This window comes from Rana temporaria, chromosome 4 (assembly GCF_905171775.1).
Source record: "Rana temporaria chromosome 4, aRanTem1.1, whole genome shotgun sequence".
Taxonomy (NCBI): Eukaryota; Metazoa; Chordata; class Amphibia; order Anura; family Ranidae; genus Rana; species Rana temporaria.
Window position 1 is genome coordinate 370,671,997 of NC_053492.1, and position 17,645 is coordinate 370,689,641.

The 17,645-nt window shown below is 42.5% G+C and overlaps 1 protein-coding gene across 3 annotated transcripts in view; it reads right to left on the minus strand.

The window, feature by feature from the left end:
• TMEM181 (transmembrane protein 181) overlaps positions 1–17,645 on the minus strand; it is a 73,788-nt gene that overhangs the window by 44,188 nt on the left and 11,955 nt on the right. For all 3 annotated transcript variants that reach the window (XM_040350945.1, XM_040350946.1, XM_040350947.1), the window contains exons 2-3: positions 5,233–5,336; positions 2,891–2,946 (exon numbers count right to left, since the gene is read on the minus strand). In XM_040350945.1, coding sequence (XP_040206879.1) covers positions 2,891–2,946; positions 5,233–5,336 — 160 coding nt within the window. The remainder of the gene's footprint in view (positions 1–2,890; positions 2,947–5,232; positions 5,337–17,645) is intronic.

Genomic DNA, 17,645 nt, shown 5'->3' on the forward strand with positions numbered 1-17,645 from the left:
AAGTTGCCAGTGTTCTATCGGATAGTTTCCCCGCTAATCGAGAAGTGCCCGGAATGAACTACAAATGCGTCATATGGACCACCACAACAGCTGATTTTACGATCAGCTGTTGCGATGGCGAGACGGTGCCTGCGCACAATAGCCGACGGAAGAAATGTTTCTGTCAGATTGTGCTGTGTGCTGCCGAGGCGTGTTCATGTTTTTTCTGCTATTTGTCCTGCTATTTTTCCTAGATGCTTGCGGGTCATGCCAATCTTTTAAAAATCCGCCACCAACATGTACAAATCCGGCCCTCAACGACATGAGGCATCAATTAAAAACCCACCCCCATCTTTGCAGCACTGCCCATCATTTACAAATCTACCTCCAACATGTACTAATCCGCCGCTCACCGACATGAACACGCCACGGCAGTGCGCGGCACAATCTGACAGAAAAATGTCTTCCGTCGGCTATTGTGCCCAGGCGCCGTCACAACAGTTGATCGTTAAAATTAACTGTTGCGTGTTCCGTATGGCGCATGCGCATTACATCCCAGGTACTTCTCGATAGCGGGCACTATCCAACAGAACACCGGCTCTCTTCATCTATCTGCATACTGATGTGAATGTGCAATATGTAAACGCTATGTAAATTGTTGGCGCTATGTAAATGCTTTGCATAAATAACTATCCAGAAAAAAACAAATCACAATAAATATTTTTTTTTAATGTATCCAAGCAGGAAACTAACACTATTTAGGGGAACCTTAGTATCCCTTACATCAATTCACAACAAACCATGCACATTTAAAAGGCTGCTGCAAAAAAAAAAAAAAAAAAAAAAAAAAGCAGCCAAACACAAAATTGCCTGCAAAAATAAAACATTTTTATATTTGCCTCTGCTGCCACCTCTATTGCGGAGAAGTTGTCCCCTTAAGTCTGTGCACAGGCCAAGCTTTCCTCAATCACCTGTGAGGGGAAATCAATGAACCCCCTTTTTGCAGGCAACTTTTGTGCCAGCATTTAAAGCAGCACATTATGACAGATTTACCTGTAAAAGGGATCCCTCCAGTACGGTCACCGCTAACATCTTCACCCAGTCTTCCTTCCAGGTTCACAGGCTCTGGCTATTAAAATGGCCGAGCCTCCATGATGTCCCTCCCACGGCACAACACTCTGGATTGATGACGCATTCAATGTGCCCTCAATTCAGAACACAGTGCATATGCACCTGTGACATCACAGGGCTGCAAAAATTGTTACCGTGCATGTTTAGAAGATAACCACTGTACCTACAGGTAAAGCTTTATTAAAAGCTTACCTGTATGCACAAGTGACCAAACAGTGTTTGCTATCCCTTTAAGTGAACCTGTTGCTTTGTACTCTATCAAGGAGTATTATTGTATGAAAAATACATTTAATTCAACTTTCAATTGTATTTTTTCCCTTCAGACTGGAATTCATCTTTGAATAAAAATATAAAAAAAGAAAGGGAAGCAGCCAGTGAACAGCTTCAAGGGATATGCTCCAGGTTATCTGCTGTAGAAATTTGGCTACATTGTACCAGTGGTTAGAGAAGGGAAAGCCTTTAAAATGTTATAAGACTGCTATAGAGAAGTTGTTTTATTTATAGCTGGCTTGGCAGACAAAATACACATAGTATATGACTTGTCATGATTTTTCCAGTATAAAAAGCAGAAACTTGGTCCATTATACCACCAAAAATACTATTTCTAAGTGGCCAGCTTTGTACATAAAGAATATGTTGATTAAGCGGGAGCTGGCTTGATGCAATTGCAGTACCCTTGGTTTAGTTGGATCCCTACATCAGCTGACCTTTTGGACACCAATTAAAATTTTCCTCTTACAGCCACGTCTGGGAAGTTAACTGGCTTAGTTAAATTTAGAAATGCTAACTGAGGTTAAAGAACTGAAAAGATCTAAGACTGGGCAACAATTTGGTAACATTTAAACTGGTTGGAAAATAGTACCCAATCTTCCTAAAGTGAAGTTCGACCCTGTAAAAAAAATTACACGAAAATGCTGCAAAAAAAATGAAAATTATATATATATTTTTTAACTCACCCGAAATAGCGGTTGCTATGCGGAAATCCCTAATCTGCCTATTCCTTATCCGCGGTGGGTCTTCTTCCGCATCCTCCTTGCGTTTTCTTCTGGCGAATAGGGCGCGTGCTGCCTTCTGGGAACTGTGTGTAATCCCAGAGAGCAGCCGCCCATTTACAAATCAGTGCGAGACTCGCGCATGCGCAGTAGGAAATGGTCAGTGAAGCCGCAAAGGCTTCAATGCCGGTTTCCCTTAGTGAGGATGGCGGTGCAGGACCTGCAATGATCGAGGGATCGGCGTGGGAGGGGGGGGGGTCCATCATCGCGGGAGCCTAAGACAGGCAAGTGTCCTTATTAAAAGTCAGCAGCTACAGTGTTTGTAGCTACTGACTTTAAAAAAAAAAAAAAAATCGTGGGTGAAATCCCGCTTTAAAGGACTTTCGAATGTGTTATTACCTTTTCAATAGACTTTTATACCCAAGTACATTTTGGTGACCAGACATAATGAATCACAGGTACACCAAAATATGAAAAAAACAAGCGTCTCTAAAAAGATGAACAATATGGTAATTATAGCCCAACAATTGATTCCTAATTTTGAATTTAGCTACAGAGCTGAAAGGGCCCTGCAGTCTATAGACTGCCCCCTTATACCAAATTAGCCCAACAGGCATTTAATTTTTTTACCTGTAAAACAAAGAAAAGTGTGGGGGGGGGCATGTTGCTTCTTAAGGGAGAGAAGCTCTCATCCACGCAAGCCTTAGTATCCAATTGCTAATAAAGAATGCTTAACGACAAGCTGTTTCGTGATATGGACACGCACACAAAAAGGAGGTAGCACATACCTTAGAAACATTGGATGTTTCAGATCGATACGGTTTTGCGTCAATAACATTTGGGCCTAAAATAATGATAGAAATGATTAACAGTTGAAGTCTTAACTATACATGATTATGCAACATTTGAATAAAAAAAAAATATATATATATAAAAACAAGATCCTATAAACCAATGATATAGTAAAGAGCTAACAATTTTATGCTAGGTAGAGAACTATCTGTGCTCAGCTGAGAAACCCCTCCCTATTTACCTTAATTTGAATTCTTTGTAAGCCATTGCTGCCATATTCCTGACAGCTCTTGGCACAAGGGCTTTTGCTCAGATCCTTTTTCATCTGCCCTGAAACTCAAAAGTTTTCTAAAAACCTTCAACTAAAGTGGGCAATCTCTAAACTCCAGTACTACAAAAGTTTGGCTGCAATGGGCTGATTGAGGCGACTGCCCAAGAACTAGGTTGCAGCCTAGGTGTCTACGAGCAGCTACTAAAAAGTCAGAGGATTCTTGCCGGTATTTAAATCCTAAAGGCCCCTTTCACATGGGGCAGTGGGGGTGTGGTGACAGTATAGCGGCGCAATTTTTTGCCTCGCTATACCGTCGTATTTACCGCGATATTCGGCCGCTAGCGTTGCAGTTTTAACCTCCGCTAGCGGCTGAAAAAGGGTTAGAGGCGAATTTGCCTGCGGTATTACCGCGGTTTCCCATTGATTTCAATTAGAAGGAGCAGTAAACACCCCGCTTCTATACCGCTCCAAAGATGCGGCTAGCAGGACTTGTGGAGTGGTCCTGCTAGCGCACCGATTCAGTGTGAAAGCCTTCGGGCTTTCACATTGAAGACTGCAGGGCACGATTTTTTCAGGCGGTATAGCAGCGCTATTTTTAGCGCTGAACCGCCTGAAAAACGTGTCAGTGTGAAAGGGGCCAAACAGTAAGCGCTGCTTACTGATCTTTTAAGTACCAGATTTCCTCTCCCTTTGAGTTCAATGTCTCCATTGTATGTGTAAAGGCAGCCATTGCCATCACACAGGCTGGACTTCAAACATTTATACCTTTGTTAATCTCCATTACATACTGGATTTATGGGAGTGACAGCTTACACACAGAAAAAGGTTCTTTGTGTTTTCTTCTAGGAAGTAACTGCATTTCTGGCAAGATGAAAAAGGTGGAAACAAATACAGGTCACTAAATCTGAGGATTAGCAGATAGCAATATATTACATTTCTGTTTTTGGGTTTTAGCCTGGGTTCACACTTGTGCAAACACAGACATTGCATGTGATACGCACCCGCACTGTAGTGTCGACAGATTGCATGCGATGTCTGTGCAATGCGAGTTCAGCCACAGAGTTGTATGGCTGAACTCGCATTGGATTTGCAGGAAAATAGCACAGGGACTTTATTTCCCGCACTGGAATCGGATTGCATGGGTGTTCTCATGCAGGCGATCCGATTCCTGTGCGAGTTCACAGTTGGCACTGCGATCTGTGAACCGATCTGGGGGTGTCATTAACAATGTATTGACACCCGCAGCGGTTCGCAGAGGGCAGTGTGAACTGCCTGTAGGAGAGAAGCAATTCAAGAACCAGCGATGTAATCGCGCTGGTTCCCGCATTGCTACAGTGTGAACCTAGGCTAAACATGCTTTAACTTCACATAGGGATTGATTTACTAAAACATACAGTGCAAAATCTGGTGCAGCTGTGCATGGATGCTGATTAGCTTCTAACATCAGAATGTTTAATTAAAGGAGTTATAAAGGAAACATTTTTTTTGCTGAAATGACTGTTTACAGGGTATAGAGACATAATAGTTAACTGATTGATTTTATCTATTTTTAATCAATTTTAAAAGGAATTTAAATGTACCTGTAGTTTCGTTTTTGCATTTAGTTTCGTTTTTGCATGTTATCCTGCCTCTGTGCTATACAGAGCCATATAGCAGTGATGGTTTGGAAAATGAAACTAGAATCTCCCAGTACTGTGGTCATCAGGAAACAGACAACCAGGAAGTGTCCAGAACAGAGAAGAATTACAGCAACATCAGAGCAAAAACAAACAATGAGGACATGAAACTAGGACTGCAGTAAGGTAAAGGAAGCTATTTAGCCAAAAAAAAAAAAAAAAAAAAATTCCTTTAGTGACCCTTTAAGCTTTGACAAGAAAACCTGGAAGCCATTTGGTTTCTATGCACAGCTGCACCAGATTTTGCACTCTCCAGTTTTAGTAAATCAGCCCCATAATGTCCCAAAACTACAGAAATATCCAGGTGGCAGCAAAAGCCCCAAGCAATTAATAAAATCCAAAACTATATGTCTCAATGGAAATTGTAATATTAAAACAAATGAACACATACCAGCAATGCCAATGAAAACGGTTAATCCAAAACAGATGAAAAATACCACAAAAACCAACACAAAATAGCGTTTTGAGAGTGTGTATAATCGCATTGGAGCCAACCTGCAAAACAAAAAAAAGCATCACTGATTAAGGTGTAAAAGTACCAATTTCAGTCACACAAAATGGCACAAGCAGTGTTCTGGAGTCACAATTATGCTTAAAGAAGGATGCAAGTTTACATTTGCCCAAGTCTGAGTTGTTAGCTTGAGCCTGAAAAGCACAAGTTTTCTGACAAATAAAAAAGGTCCATACTAAAGATCAGAAAATCGTCTGAAAAACACCACTTTCTAAGCAATCGTACGACAATCTGATTGCTCGTACAAAGCTTGTGGGATCCCATCATGACAGTTTATCCGATATTATCGGACAAACACGAAAACTTTTCTTGTATCAATACAGTTGTCGTTGGAACGTACAAACACAATACATTACTTCCAATTTTTTATTCTGTTGTATGAGAATTTTTGTAAAAATTATTTTTGATATGAGATTAGCATGCAAAAAAACAAAAAAAAAAAAAAAAAAGGTATAAAATAAAATGATAATTTGTAAACGCATCAACAATACAATACAATACAGACCTGATCACGGATATGGAAATACAGGGCAATAAAGGAAACAGTGATTCACAGGTCAATTAGTTTCAGTATAAATTACACAAATAAGAAAACATAAGGGGAATACAAAATCACTGAAATTCAAGAGCCAACTTCCCTAAACTACGATCCTTGCTAGAAGATACTAAATGGGATAAAATCTTAGGAACAAAGGACACAGAGGAAAAATGGGTATGCTTTAAGAGCATAATAAATAATAATTAGCCAGTGCATCCCAATGGTAAATACATTTAAAAGAGCCAATAAAAGTCCTGGGTGGCTGAACTCCAAAAACGCATATAAAAGCAAAAGGAGAAGGTTTTCAAAAGAATACAAGGCTGAGGGATCATCATCAGCAGCATTCCAACTTTACAAATAATGCAACAAGAAATGTAAGGGTGCAATCAGGGCGGCTAAAAAAGAACACAAAAGGCACAGAGGAGAGTAACAAAAAAAAAAATTCCAAGAAATTCTTTAAGTATATAGTCAGATCTTTTTGGCCCCATAAAGAATGAGGAAGGGAATCTGGTTACCAATGATGGAGAGATGGCAAAGGTATTGAATTTATTCTTCCCCTCAGTCTTCACAGGGGAAGCGGGGGGATTCAGTAACCAAAACTGCAAAGTTTATCCTCATGACACATCACAGGAAGCACCCTCATGGCTAGAGAGTATAGAATTAGAAATAGACTTGAAAAACTTAACATTAATAAGTCACCGGGACCACGACGGCTTGCATCCGAGGGTCCTTAAGGAACTCAAGTCTGGTAATTGCCAGACAATGTTCATAATTTTTTTTTTTTTTACGAACAGTCTACTGACTGGATGATACCAGCAGATTGGCTTTTCTCCAATGTAGCTCCAATATTTAAAAAAAGGGCCAAGATACATCCCTGGGAAATTACAGACCAGTTAGCCTATCAATTGTATGCAAGCTCTTGGAGGGCATGATAAAGAACTATATACAGTTTTTATTACTAAACTCTTGTATCATAAGCAGTAATCAGCATGGATTCATGAAGAACTGTTCTTGCCAACCAACCTATTACCATAAGGAGGTGAGCTGCCATCTAGATAAAGGAAGGCCTGTAGATGTTGTGTATCTGAATTTTGCAAAGGCACTTGATACAGAATACGAAAAGGGGTGGGACTTTAAATGAGATGTGTGTTTTAATGAAAATTAATACACAATAATATATTTTATTAATGACTTGCACATGACGCACTTGTACATTACAAATATGGCAAGCTGATGTGCATTTGACAACAATATGAAATCCATATATGCGATATGATGTAAAATGCTTAATAAAAAAAAACTGCATTAAAAACTTGATGCGTTTTGTGGCTATAGTTCCATTCTTCAGAAGCAAATGCAGAATGCATATCTACAAAAATGTGAAAGATATTCCGAATAAATAAAATAAGGATGGGGGGGGGGTGCCAGACACCCTAAAATTGGTCATGGAATGCTGAGAACTGAAAGTTGAAAGCTGGAGTATGGCGTTTTCTGCCTTGGCTGCCTGCAGCTTTACCTCCCCCCACCAAATGCAAATGCTTGGTATTGGTCCCGATACTGGTATCGGTATTGGGACAAACCTACTACCAATTGATAAAGGTGGTTAAAAAAAAAAAAAAAAAAAGTTAGCAGATAGGGAATAAATATTAAGCGATGTATACTCCGCTTGGGTATACAGGGTATACCCTATGATTAAGTGGTGTGACAGCCACGTAACACGTAAAGGAGGGAGGAGAGCCGTTGGTGACTTCATCCCTGCTCGCAGCGAGAGCGGAGGAGTTTGTTTATCCTTATGCTGTTCGTTTTCTACCTAAACTGTGGAGTGCATATGTTGCTGAATAAATGATCTTTGTTTAAGGATACTGCACTATGGAGCCTATTTCTGTCTTTATGTTTTCCACTGGGGGCTATTGCATCCTCACTGTGAGCTTTTTGACATCGACAATTTGGAGGTTTTTAAAGCGATCGATCTGTGACCGTGACTGTGAGCTGCTGCCATCTAATATTGGAAGGCTTTAAAAACCTAAGCCAGCTGGAGGTGAGAGGCTGGTGAGAACGGGGTCACTCGGAATGGAGCACCTGTCAGTTTGCGGTGGATTGCTTGTGTCACTATACACCTCAGAAATATAAATGGACATTGTCATCTATTTTTTGCATGAGATTGGACCTAATTAAATATGTTTGTCGAGTGAGCACTTTTTAAATATTCACTTACACAATATTGCATGAAGATTTTATGGTTAATGTGGAATTATTGGTAGATTTTTAATAAATTTGCACTTTATTATGTTATTGGAATGCACTTTACCCATGCACATTATTGTCTTGTACATCATTTAGTAATATATTTGCATTTTTTCATATATATTATTTTTTTTTCTGTTCCAGTTACACTGGATCTTACTTATTTAATTGTATTTAATATTGGTTGAAATTAGTAAGCGCCTCAACACCCCCGCTTTTTTACATTGTTCCAAGGTAAGCATTTCATAATGTGCCATTGTCCTGCAGTTTTTTTTCCCCACTGCATGCCTTTTCTCCCACTGGTTGCTACACAACTGCCATATCATGTAGTGATGTAGGGCCAGAAAATGAACCCACAGCATGCAGAGGAGGTCACAGATTAGGCTGGCCATTCACGGCTCAAATTTTGACTCATTGCTGCGGAAGGGTTTAAAACTTCTAGCCCAAAAAATTAAAACTTTCGTTTGAAAAATCAAAAGGAGCCAGGTGGAAAGTGGTTTGTTAAACTGTGACGTCATTAAAACACCTCAAATGACCTCCCAGTGCCAAAACCTCCCAAAAACAAGTTTCATAGTTTGCGCAAAAAAACAGGGTGGTGGGGAGGGAATAATCGCAATACCAAATGTTTCACTACACTACACAGCTTGCCACCTTTACAAGGGTGAATGACTGGTGCCACCATGGCTCGCTGAAACAATAGGTAGAAGTAGAACAAAGCCCATACTAAAATCCTATTGGTTCTTCCCTGGTGCCAGGAAAAGGCCATCAAGCATAAAGACCCTACAATAGGTAGCACGTAGGCAATATGCAGGAAATTCTTTGCCGAAGGTAAATGTTTGCCCCATCACCCCTTTACGCCAGCATTGGCTACTCAGTCTTTCAGCCTGCGGTTAGAAAGATCCACTGTTCGAGGAATTTTATGGAACCTACGGGTAAATGATCAATGCTATAGACAAGTACTTGCCAATTTTTAAGAAAAATCGATTCGATATTTTAAAATTTACAACAATACTATTACAGAGCAATGTTTGCCAACATAATATATACAATAAGAAAATCAAATAGAAGGGTAACTGCTTAAAAAAATATGACAAAAGAGTAAGCTGAACTCCAGGACAAGCAAATATTGTCTTAACACAAGAGAGCCATGTGTATTCTTACTGGAATCTTTGCTGTGCTTTGTGTATTTAATTTTAGATCTGTAAATGGGACTCTGTAGTGGGTGCAGTCTGCTGGCTCTGCTCAGGCTATACAGCACAGTAATTACGTCAATACTACATTTAACAGGTAGTCTCTGGGGTTTGCAAAGGCATTTGGTGCTCACAAAAGTGGATTTAAATATATTCCTTAGTAGCCATAAATATATATATTAGTTTTTATAAATTGTGTAGAGCTGGCTTCTAGGATTTTAAAGCTCGCTCTAGTTGGAGGTTGAGATTTGCTCAGGGCTTGTTCACACCACAAGTTCGCATTCTGGAATGTGTTTTTGCATACGCATGTATGCGTGTGTTTAATAGGTTAATCAATGTAGTCCAGTGCATTTTTATTTTTTTCCCCCACACTTGAAAATCTTTAATTTTCATTAGGACAGTGGAGTTGATTTACTAAAAGATGGAGTGTGCAAAATCTGGTACAGCTCTGCATAAAAACACAATCGGCTTCCATTTTTTTTTTTTTGTCAAAGCTTGATTTAACAGGCTGAAGTTAAAAGCTGATTGACTACCATGCACAGCTGCACCAGATTTTGCACTCTTCAGTTTGAGGCCGGGTTCAGACTGGTACAAACGCTCCGACATTCAGAGCTCATGTCGCATGACGTGTGAAAAATCAATGTTTCCCTATGAAAGTCGTCTTAACTGGTCCGACACAAGTCAGTCCGACTTTTGAAAATGCTCCCTGTACTACTTTGGTCCAACTTTGATTCCTACTACAGCCCATTGAATATCATTGAAGTTGGATCGCGGTCTTAACTGATCCGACTTTGGCATGCGATTTGTGCTTTGATGATCTTGAAGGGAAACTCCAAGACAGTTTTTTAAAATGGCATGGGTTTCCCCCCTCCAAGGCTCTGCGGTCTGACCTGCAGCCGGCATGTCAGACAAGGTGGTGGGACGAGCGAGCGCCCCCCTCCTAAACCATACCAGGCCGTATGCCCTCAACATGTCACCTTGTTCACACATTGATGAGGAACAAGGGCCTCTTCCAGCCAACCCTGGCCGTTGGCTGTTGGGGCCTGCGGGCGAGGTGCTTATCGCAATCTGGAGACCTCCTTTAAGAAGGGGGGCCCCCAGATCCCCACCCTATGTGAATGGAGTACGGGGGTACATTGTATCCCTACCCCATTCACAAAAAATAAAGTGTCAAAAACGCAGTACACAGATTTAACCACTTAAGAATCGAGCCCTGTTTTTCAGACTCAGTGTTTACAAGTTAAAAACACGTTTTTTTTTTGCTAGAAAATTACTTAGAACCCCAAAACATTATACACCCTAGAGAATAAAATGGCGGTCATTGCAATACATTTTGTCACACCGTATTTGCGCAGCGGTCTTACAAGCGCAATATTTTTTTGGAAAAAAATTAACTTTTCTGAAATTAAAAAATAAAAAGTAAAGTTAACCCCATTTTTTATATATATATATTGTGAAAGATAATGTTACGCCGAGTAAATTGATACCCCAACATGTCACGCTTCAAAATTGCGTCAGCTCCTGGAATGGCATCAAACTTTTACCCTTAACAATCTCCATAGGCGACGTTTAAAAAAAATTCTACAGGTTGCATGTTTTGAGTTACAGAGGTCTAGGGATAGAATTATTGCTTTCACGTGTGTGGTTTAAACACCATTTTCATATGCAGGCGCTGCTCATGTATGCGTTCGCTTCTGAGCATGAGCTCGTCGGGACACGGTTTTTAAAAATTAAATAAAAAACGGGGTTACTTATCGGTAACATCCTTTTCCAGAGTCTTTCAGGACAGCCACAATAGAGAGACACAGGCTCCTCCCCTCTCAGGAATCACTGCCTTCCAAATCCGGATTTTAAACCTCATCCTCCCTCCAGCTCCTCAGTCTTTCCAGAGTACCTCCAACCAGCTGGGGAGACACAAGAACACGTCATACAAAAAAACATTTTATCTTACCCGACGGCCTCGTATGCGGAGTTTTCAGAGATTATCCACGAAAAAAGGGTGGTTACCCGATGCTGTCCTGAAAACGACCTCCTGGAAAAGGGATGTTACCGGTAAGTAACCCCCGTTTTTCCCTGTTCGTCTTTCAGGACAGCCACATAGAGAGGATAAGCGAGCACCTTACCCTAGGGTGGGACTACTGCCTGTAGTACTTTATGCCCAAAGGCCTGATCTTTGGCTGATAGCAGGTCCAGTCTGTAGTTGTAACACAAACTGGAAAAACTGGACCACGTTGCAGCCTTACAAATCTGCTCCGGGGAAGCACCAGCGCACTCTGCTTGAGAAGCCCCACTGCCCTGATACCATATGGAGGCTCCCCCCCCCCTCGACACATAGGCCTGAACAATGGCTGACCTTAACCATCTAACTATTGTGTGTTTAGAGGCTCTAGAAACCTTCTTGGACCCTGAAAATATAAAACAAAAAGGGAGATTTTCTGAACTGACTTGTACTATCCAAGTACTGAAGGATGCACCTCCTAACGTCCAAATTATAAAAACTGCGTTCCTGTTCCCTCACAGGATTCGAGCAGAATGTAGGCAAAGTAATTTCTTGGCCTCTATGAAAATTAGAAGATACCTTAGGCAAAAAGGCCGGATCTGTTTTGAAGACCACGTGATCCGAAAAAAACTTGAAATAATTTTGTGCCCTAATAGAAAGGGCTTGGAGTTCACTTACTCTTCTAGCTGTAGTGATCGCCACTAGGAATACTGTTTTGAGCGTGATCACCTAACATACAGCTTTCGAAAGGCTCAAACGGTTCCCCTGTGAAAGCCTGTAAAACCAAGGAGAGATCCAACACTGGAAAGGCGGGGGCTCTGACTGGTCTCCGTCTGCTTAAGGCTTTAAAGAACCTCACTATCCATGGGTCTGTTGCTAGCCGTTTTTCCAGGAACACGCTGAAACTTGTTCTTTTAGGGTGGCAATGGCCAGGCCCTTATCTGCCCCAGACTGTAGAAACTCCAACACTGCTACAGAGCTATGGATATTGAAAGAGCTTTCCAAGTACCAGCTATTAAAACGCTTCCAAAAGTTTAGGTAGATAGCTTGCGTCTCTCTCTTTCTGCAACTTAGAAGAGTCGCTATCAGACGCTTCTGAGAACCTTTTGCCCCTTAGCAGTTCCTCTTCAGAAGCCAAGATGCTAGGTTCCACCTCTCCACCCGAGGACAACAGATTGTACCCTGAGAAAGAAGAACTTCCCAGATTGGCAGAATCCAGGGAGACTCCACCGATAAGCTCTTCAGAATGGAGAGCCCACAGTCTTCTGGGCCAATGTGTGTAATCAGGATGAGAGTCGTGCTCTCTACCTGCAATTTCCTCAGACTGCGGGAATTAGAACCGGAGGAGGGAAAGCATAGCACCTGGAGAATTGCCAGGTCTGGGCTAGAGCATCCACTACTAGAGCTCCGTCCCAACTGTTCAGGAAAAAAAAAAAAGAAAAAAAGCTGTGTTTTGGCGTTTTCCCTTAGGCGAACAGATCCACCCCCTGCATTCCCCACCTTTGAGTGATCATTTCGAAGACCTCTTGGTTCAGCACCCAGTCGCCCTCCCTCAGTTTCTTCCTGCTGAGGAAGTCTGCTACGTGATTCTGTTCCCCCTTCAAATGAATTGCTGAAAGAGGGAGAACATTGGCCTCTGCCCATCTGAGAATGGATTCAGTCAGACCCCACAAGGATCTGCTTCTGGTGCCCCCTTGTTTGTTGATATAGGCTACCGTGGAGGAATCGTCCGACCCAACCAGCACATGCTGACCCTGAAGCTCCCCTTGAAAGGCTCTGAGAGCCAAGTCTAATGGCCTCAGTTCCCTCCAATTCGAGGACCTCCTTGAGTCCTCCTTTTTCAAGGTACCCTGTACCAGGTGGGATTTTAGATGTGCTCCCCACCCTGTGCTGCTGGCATCTGTCGTTACAGTCCTGGATATTGCCAAGACCCATTCCAGACCTTGTGAAAGATTTTCCTCCACCAGAGGGCCCTCTTGACCCGAATCGGCACCGTTATCAGGGAGTCCAGAGACCCTGGGTTGTGGTCCCAGATACTCAGGATGTACAGCTGCAGGGGATGAAAATGTAGCCCTGCCCACTGCACCACCAGAAGCGTGGACGTCAGTAAGCCCAAGGCTGACATGGCTTTTCTTACTGAAACCTGAGAGCTGCCCTGAAAGAGCAACATTGCATTGTCCACCTTCTGGATTTTTTCCACTGGAAGGAAAACCATCTACTTTGTGGAATCCAATACGTAGCCCAGGAAGGTGACCCTTTGTGAAGGAGTCAGACTGGATTTCTCCAGATTCAAGAGCCAGCCCAGGTTCTCTAGGATGTCCCTTGTTTTCTGAAGGTCTTGGAACAGCTGCTCCGGGGAAGAGGCAAACAGTAGAAGGTCGTCTAAGTATGTAATTATTGAGATGTCCCTGAGACAAAGGAACGCCATGACTTCCACCATTACCTTGGTGAAGATGCGGGGGGAAAAAGAGGAGAATTGCAGATGAAATATCCCTTCTTTGGTTTTTACTGCCAATGGGAATGTGTAAATAGGCATGCCATAAAACAGTTCGGAGGGAGAAGCGCCTTTACAGAGTAGATTGAGTCCATCCGGAATCTCTTGTATGTGACAGTCATTCAGGGGCTTTAGGTTCAGTATGAGTCTGAACTTTCCAGAAGGTTTGCAGACCACAAAGATGTGGGAGTAGAAGCCCCTGCTGTCTCCTCTGTTGGGACCCGTACCACCACCTCTTGATCCTCCAACTCATGAAGGGAGGAAAGGAGAGCTGATGATTTTTCTGCACATTTTGGCAGTTCGGTGACTAGAAGTCTGAGCGGGGGGGGGGGGGGGTTGAGAATTCCAACTTGTATCCTCTTCTGATGACCCCTAGCACAAACTGATTGCAAGTGATCATTTCCCACTGTGGGAGAAAGGCCCCCCAACCTTCCTCCCACTTAGACCTTGTCACTGTGACTTTTGGGGCTGTTCAGGAGGGTGAAAAAATCGCTCCCCCATAACCTTTACCCTTCTGTCCCCAAAATGTATTTCGAAACTTTTTTAGCCTGCTCCCCATACTTTTTTTTAATGGGAAAGGCCTTTTTCTTGTCGGCTGTTCGGTTTTACACAGCCTCCAAACCTAACCCAAACAGCAGATCTCCTGTAAGGGGAATTCCGCACAGTTTAATCTTAGAAGCGTTATCCCCTTGCCACGTCTTGAGCCATAAGGCCCTCCTTGCCCAATTGGTCAAAGCTGCGGATCTTGCAGACATGCGTACGGATTCTGCTGATGCGTCCACCAGATATGCCACCCCTTTTAGTAGCGTTGGAAAGGAGGACAAGAGAGTTTCTTTGGGCGTCCCTGCCTCAATGTGTGCCTTAATCTGTGTGAGCCAGTGCGCCAGGCCACCAGCTGATGTCATCCGGAAGCCCCGCCCATATGACGTCACACAGTGTAAAAAAAAAAAAAAAAATGCAGTACGTAGGTTTTTGAAGCAATTTATTAAAGGGAAGCTCCAGCATTTCTTCTCCTCTGATGTCATCTAGCCCTCTCCGGTTCTTCTTCCAATGTTGGCTCAACGCTCTCTCCCGCACCAATGCTGGGTGCGCGGTGTGCCACCACTTATATTGGCATGGGGCGGGGTCATCTGCTGACGTCATACGGAGGCCTCGCCCCTTATGACGTCGCCGCCCGGGGCACAGTGGGGCGGTGACGTCATAAGGGCAGGGTTTCCGGATGACATCAGCTGGTGACCCTGCCCCATGCACACCCAGCATTAGAGCAGGAGAGAGCATGGAGTCAACATCGGAAGAAGAACAAAGGGAGAAGAAAGAAGAGAAGATCCGCCAAAGGAGCGAGAAGACTCGGCAGAGTTAGAACACAGCAGAGAGGGCTAGAAGACATCAGCGGAGAAGACCCGGAGAGGTGAGAAGAAATCGCAAGCGATGCCGGAGCTGCCTTAATAAATTACTTTAAAAAACCTGTGTACTGCGTTTTATTTTTGACACCTTTTATTTTTGGGTGAATAGGTAGGGATACAATGTACGCCATACTCATTCACATAGGGTAGGGGGGCTTCCAGATTCCGATAAGCCCCCCCCGCCCGCAGCATCTGACAACCAACGCCCAGGGTTGGCGGGAAGAGGCCCTTGTGCTCAACATGGGGACAAGGTACATTGAGGTGCAAGGCCCCCCCCTGCCCTAAAGCCCACCCCCCCCGATGTTGAGGGCATGCGGCCTGGTACAGTTTAGGAGGGTGGGGGCACTCGCTCGTCCCCACCCCCTTGCCTGCCCTGCCAGGCTGTGTGCTCGGATAAGGGTCTGGTATGGTCTTGGAGGGGAACCCATGCTGGCCATTTTATTTGGCGTTGAGTTCCCCCTAAAGATTCATACCAGTCACAAAGGGCCTGCATTGTCGGGATCAAAGTCAGGTCCCCATTCATTGAAGTTGGACTGATGTCGGACTTAAAGTCACAGGGCAAAGTCAGATCCACAGTTGTACGACTGTTGTGTCATACCAGTGTGAACCCGGCCTTAGCGAATCAATCCAACTGTGCATTCCTGTGTGTTTACACATTTTGAAGTGTTTCGGATGAAAAAGTGTAGCAGATTGTACTTTTGTTGAAAGCACTGAAAATGACCGCACTGGTGTAAACTAGGGCCTTTGAAATACATGGTAAAACGCTGCACATTTAGTCTGGATATGACTTAAAAATGCACTGGAAAGCATCTGGTGTGAACCAACCCTGACTTATATAAACAAACATTCTTTATAATGAATCTGACACTTCCTGCTAGTTGTGTTTGGTAGAATTACAATAGCTAGCAGCACAAAGATAAAAGGTTTGCATACTTACAGAATTCCACCCTATACCCAGTTAAAACAGTTTTATGTGCAATATAAGGTTTGGCAGGTATATACTGTATTAATTTCATCCTTGTAAATTTTCAAAATATCTGGTGAACACGGTTGATGTTGCCCATCAAACTACAGAGTTATACAGAACTCTATATTGGGTAAAAAGTGCAATTTTCAAAACGTTCCTCAGCTTTGGGAGAAAGAAAAACAATTTTTCACAGCATTTCCAAAGGCCTATTGTAAAAAAAGTTTCGGTGAGTAATTTAACACAAATGAAATTCCTGTAATAAAGTAAATAATTGCGCAACCCGCCTGGACATAGCAAAACAGACTGGATGGAACCATACATAATTGCATCCGTTTCCCAAGACCAAGAGTCACTACAATCAACTGAAACAGGTTGTGAAATGGGGGGGGGGGGGGGTGTTAGGAGAAAAACAAGGTAGGAATGGGGCTACAGAGAAAGAAAATAATATTTTGAACTATTGTAACAATGTAAATGTATTAGATGGAATTTTGCACATTTGATTCCCAAAACTGTAAATGTCACTGCAATTGGTGGTTATAACAGAGTGCCAGATGGACAATGTGTCCAATACAGGGATCAACTGCAGTCAGATAAAATGACGTTATTGCACAGGAAATTATGTTTAAGAAAACCTCATGGATGAAAGTACAATATCAAATCTGGTTACAAAGTTCAATAACTTAGTGACCCAACTGCGCAACAAGCAATATGAAATTATCTCTCTCTGATAACTGTTGAGCGTACACGATGCTCTGATTTTCTTCTTTGATAGAGCGCATTCACAAAGTATTCAGGCCCTGTACACCTTTTTCAATTTTTTTTTTTTTTTTTATATTGCAGCCCGATAAAATCAGGTTGTTTAAAATAATTTTTCCCCCCAATAATCCACACTCAGTGCCCCATAATGACAAAGTGAAAACAGAATTTTAGAAATGTCCGAATTAAAAAGAAAAGATTAAAATATCACCTTGTCATAAGTATTCAGACCATTTGCAACAACACTGGTGCTGAGATGTTTCTACACCTTGATTGGAGTCCATCTGTGGCAAATTAAAATTGATTTGGAAAGGCACACACCTCTCTATAAAAGGCCTCACAACTGACAATGCATACTGTATCAGAGCAAATGCTATGAGGTCAAAAAGGAACTGCCTGTGTTCTGTGAGATTAGGCAAGCCGTCAAATCTTGTAACGGAAGTGACGTCCCATCACGGCCATCTTGGTACACCCCCTGCACTCAGCTGAGTGCCAAGTTTGAAGTTGCCAAGCAGATATCTAGTCTTACAGATAGTCTAGTCTTACATTTCACACTTATTTTTACTAGTAAACTGAGCTTATATCGTGAAACACAGTATTTAGGACTCCACGACACGGTTTTGATGTTAAATTTTAAAAGCAGCGGCTTTCTATCAGATTTGCAAACGAGTGAGATCGGCAAGCTTGCCCCTGCTTTTAAAA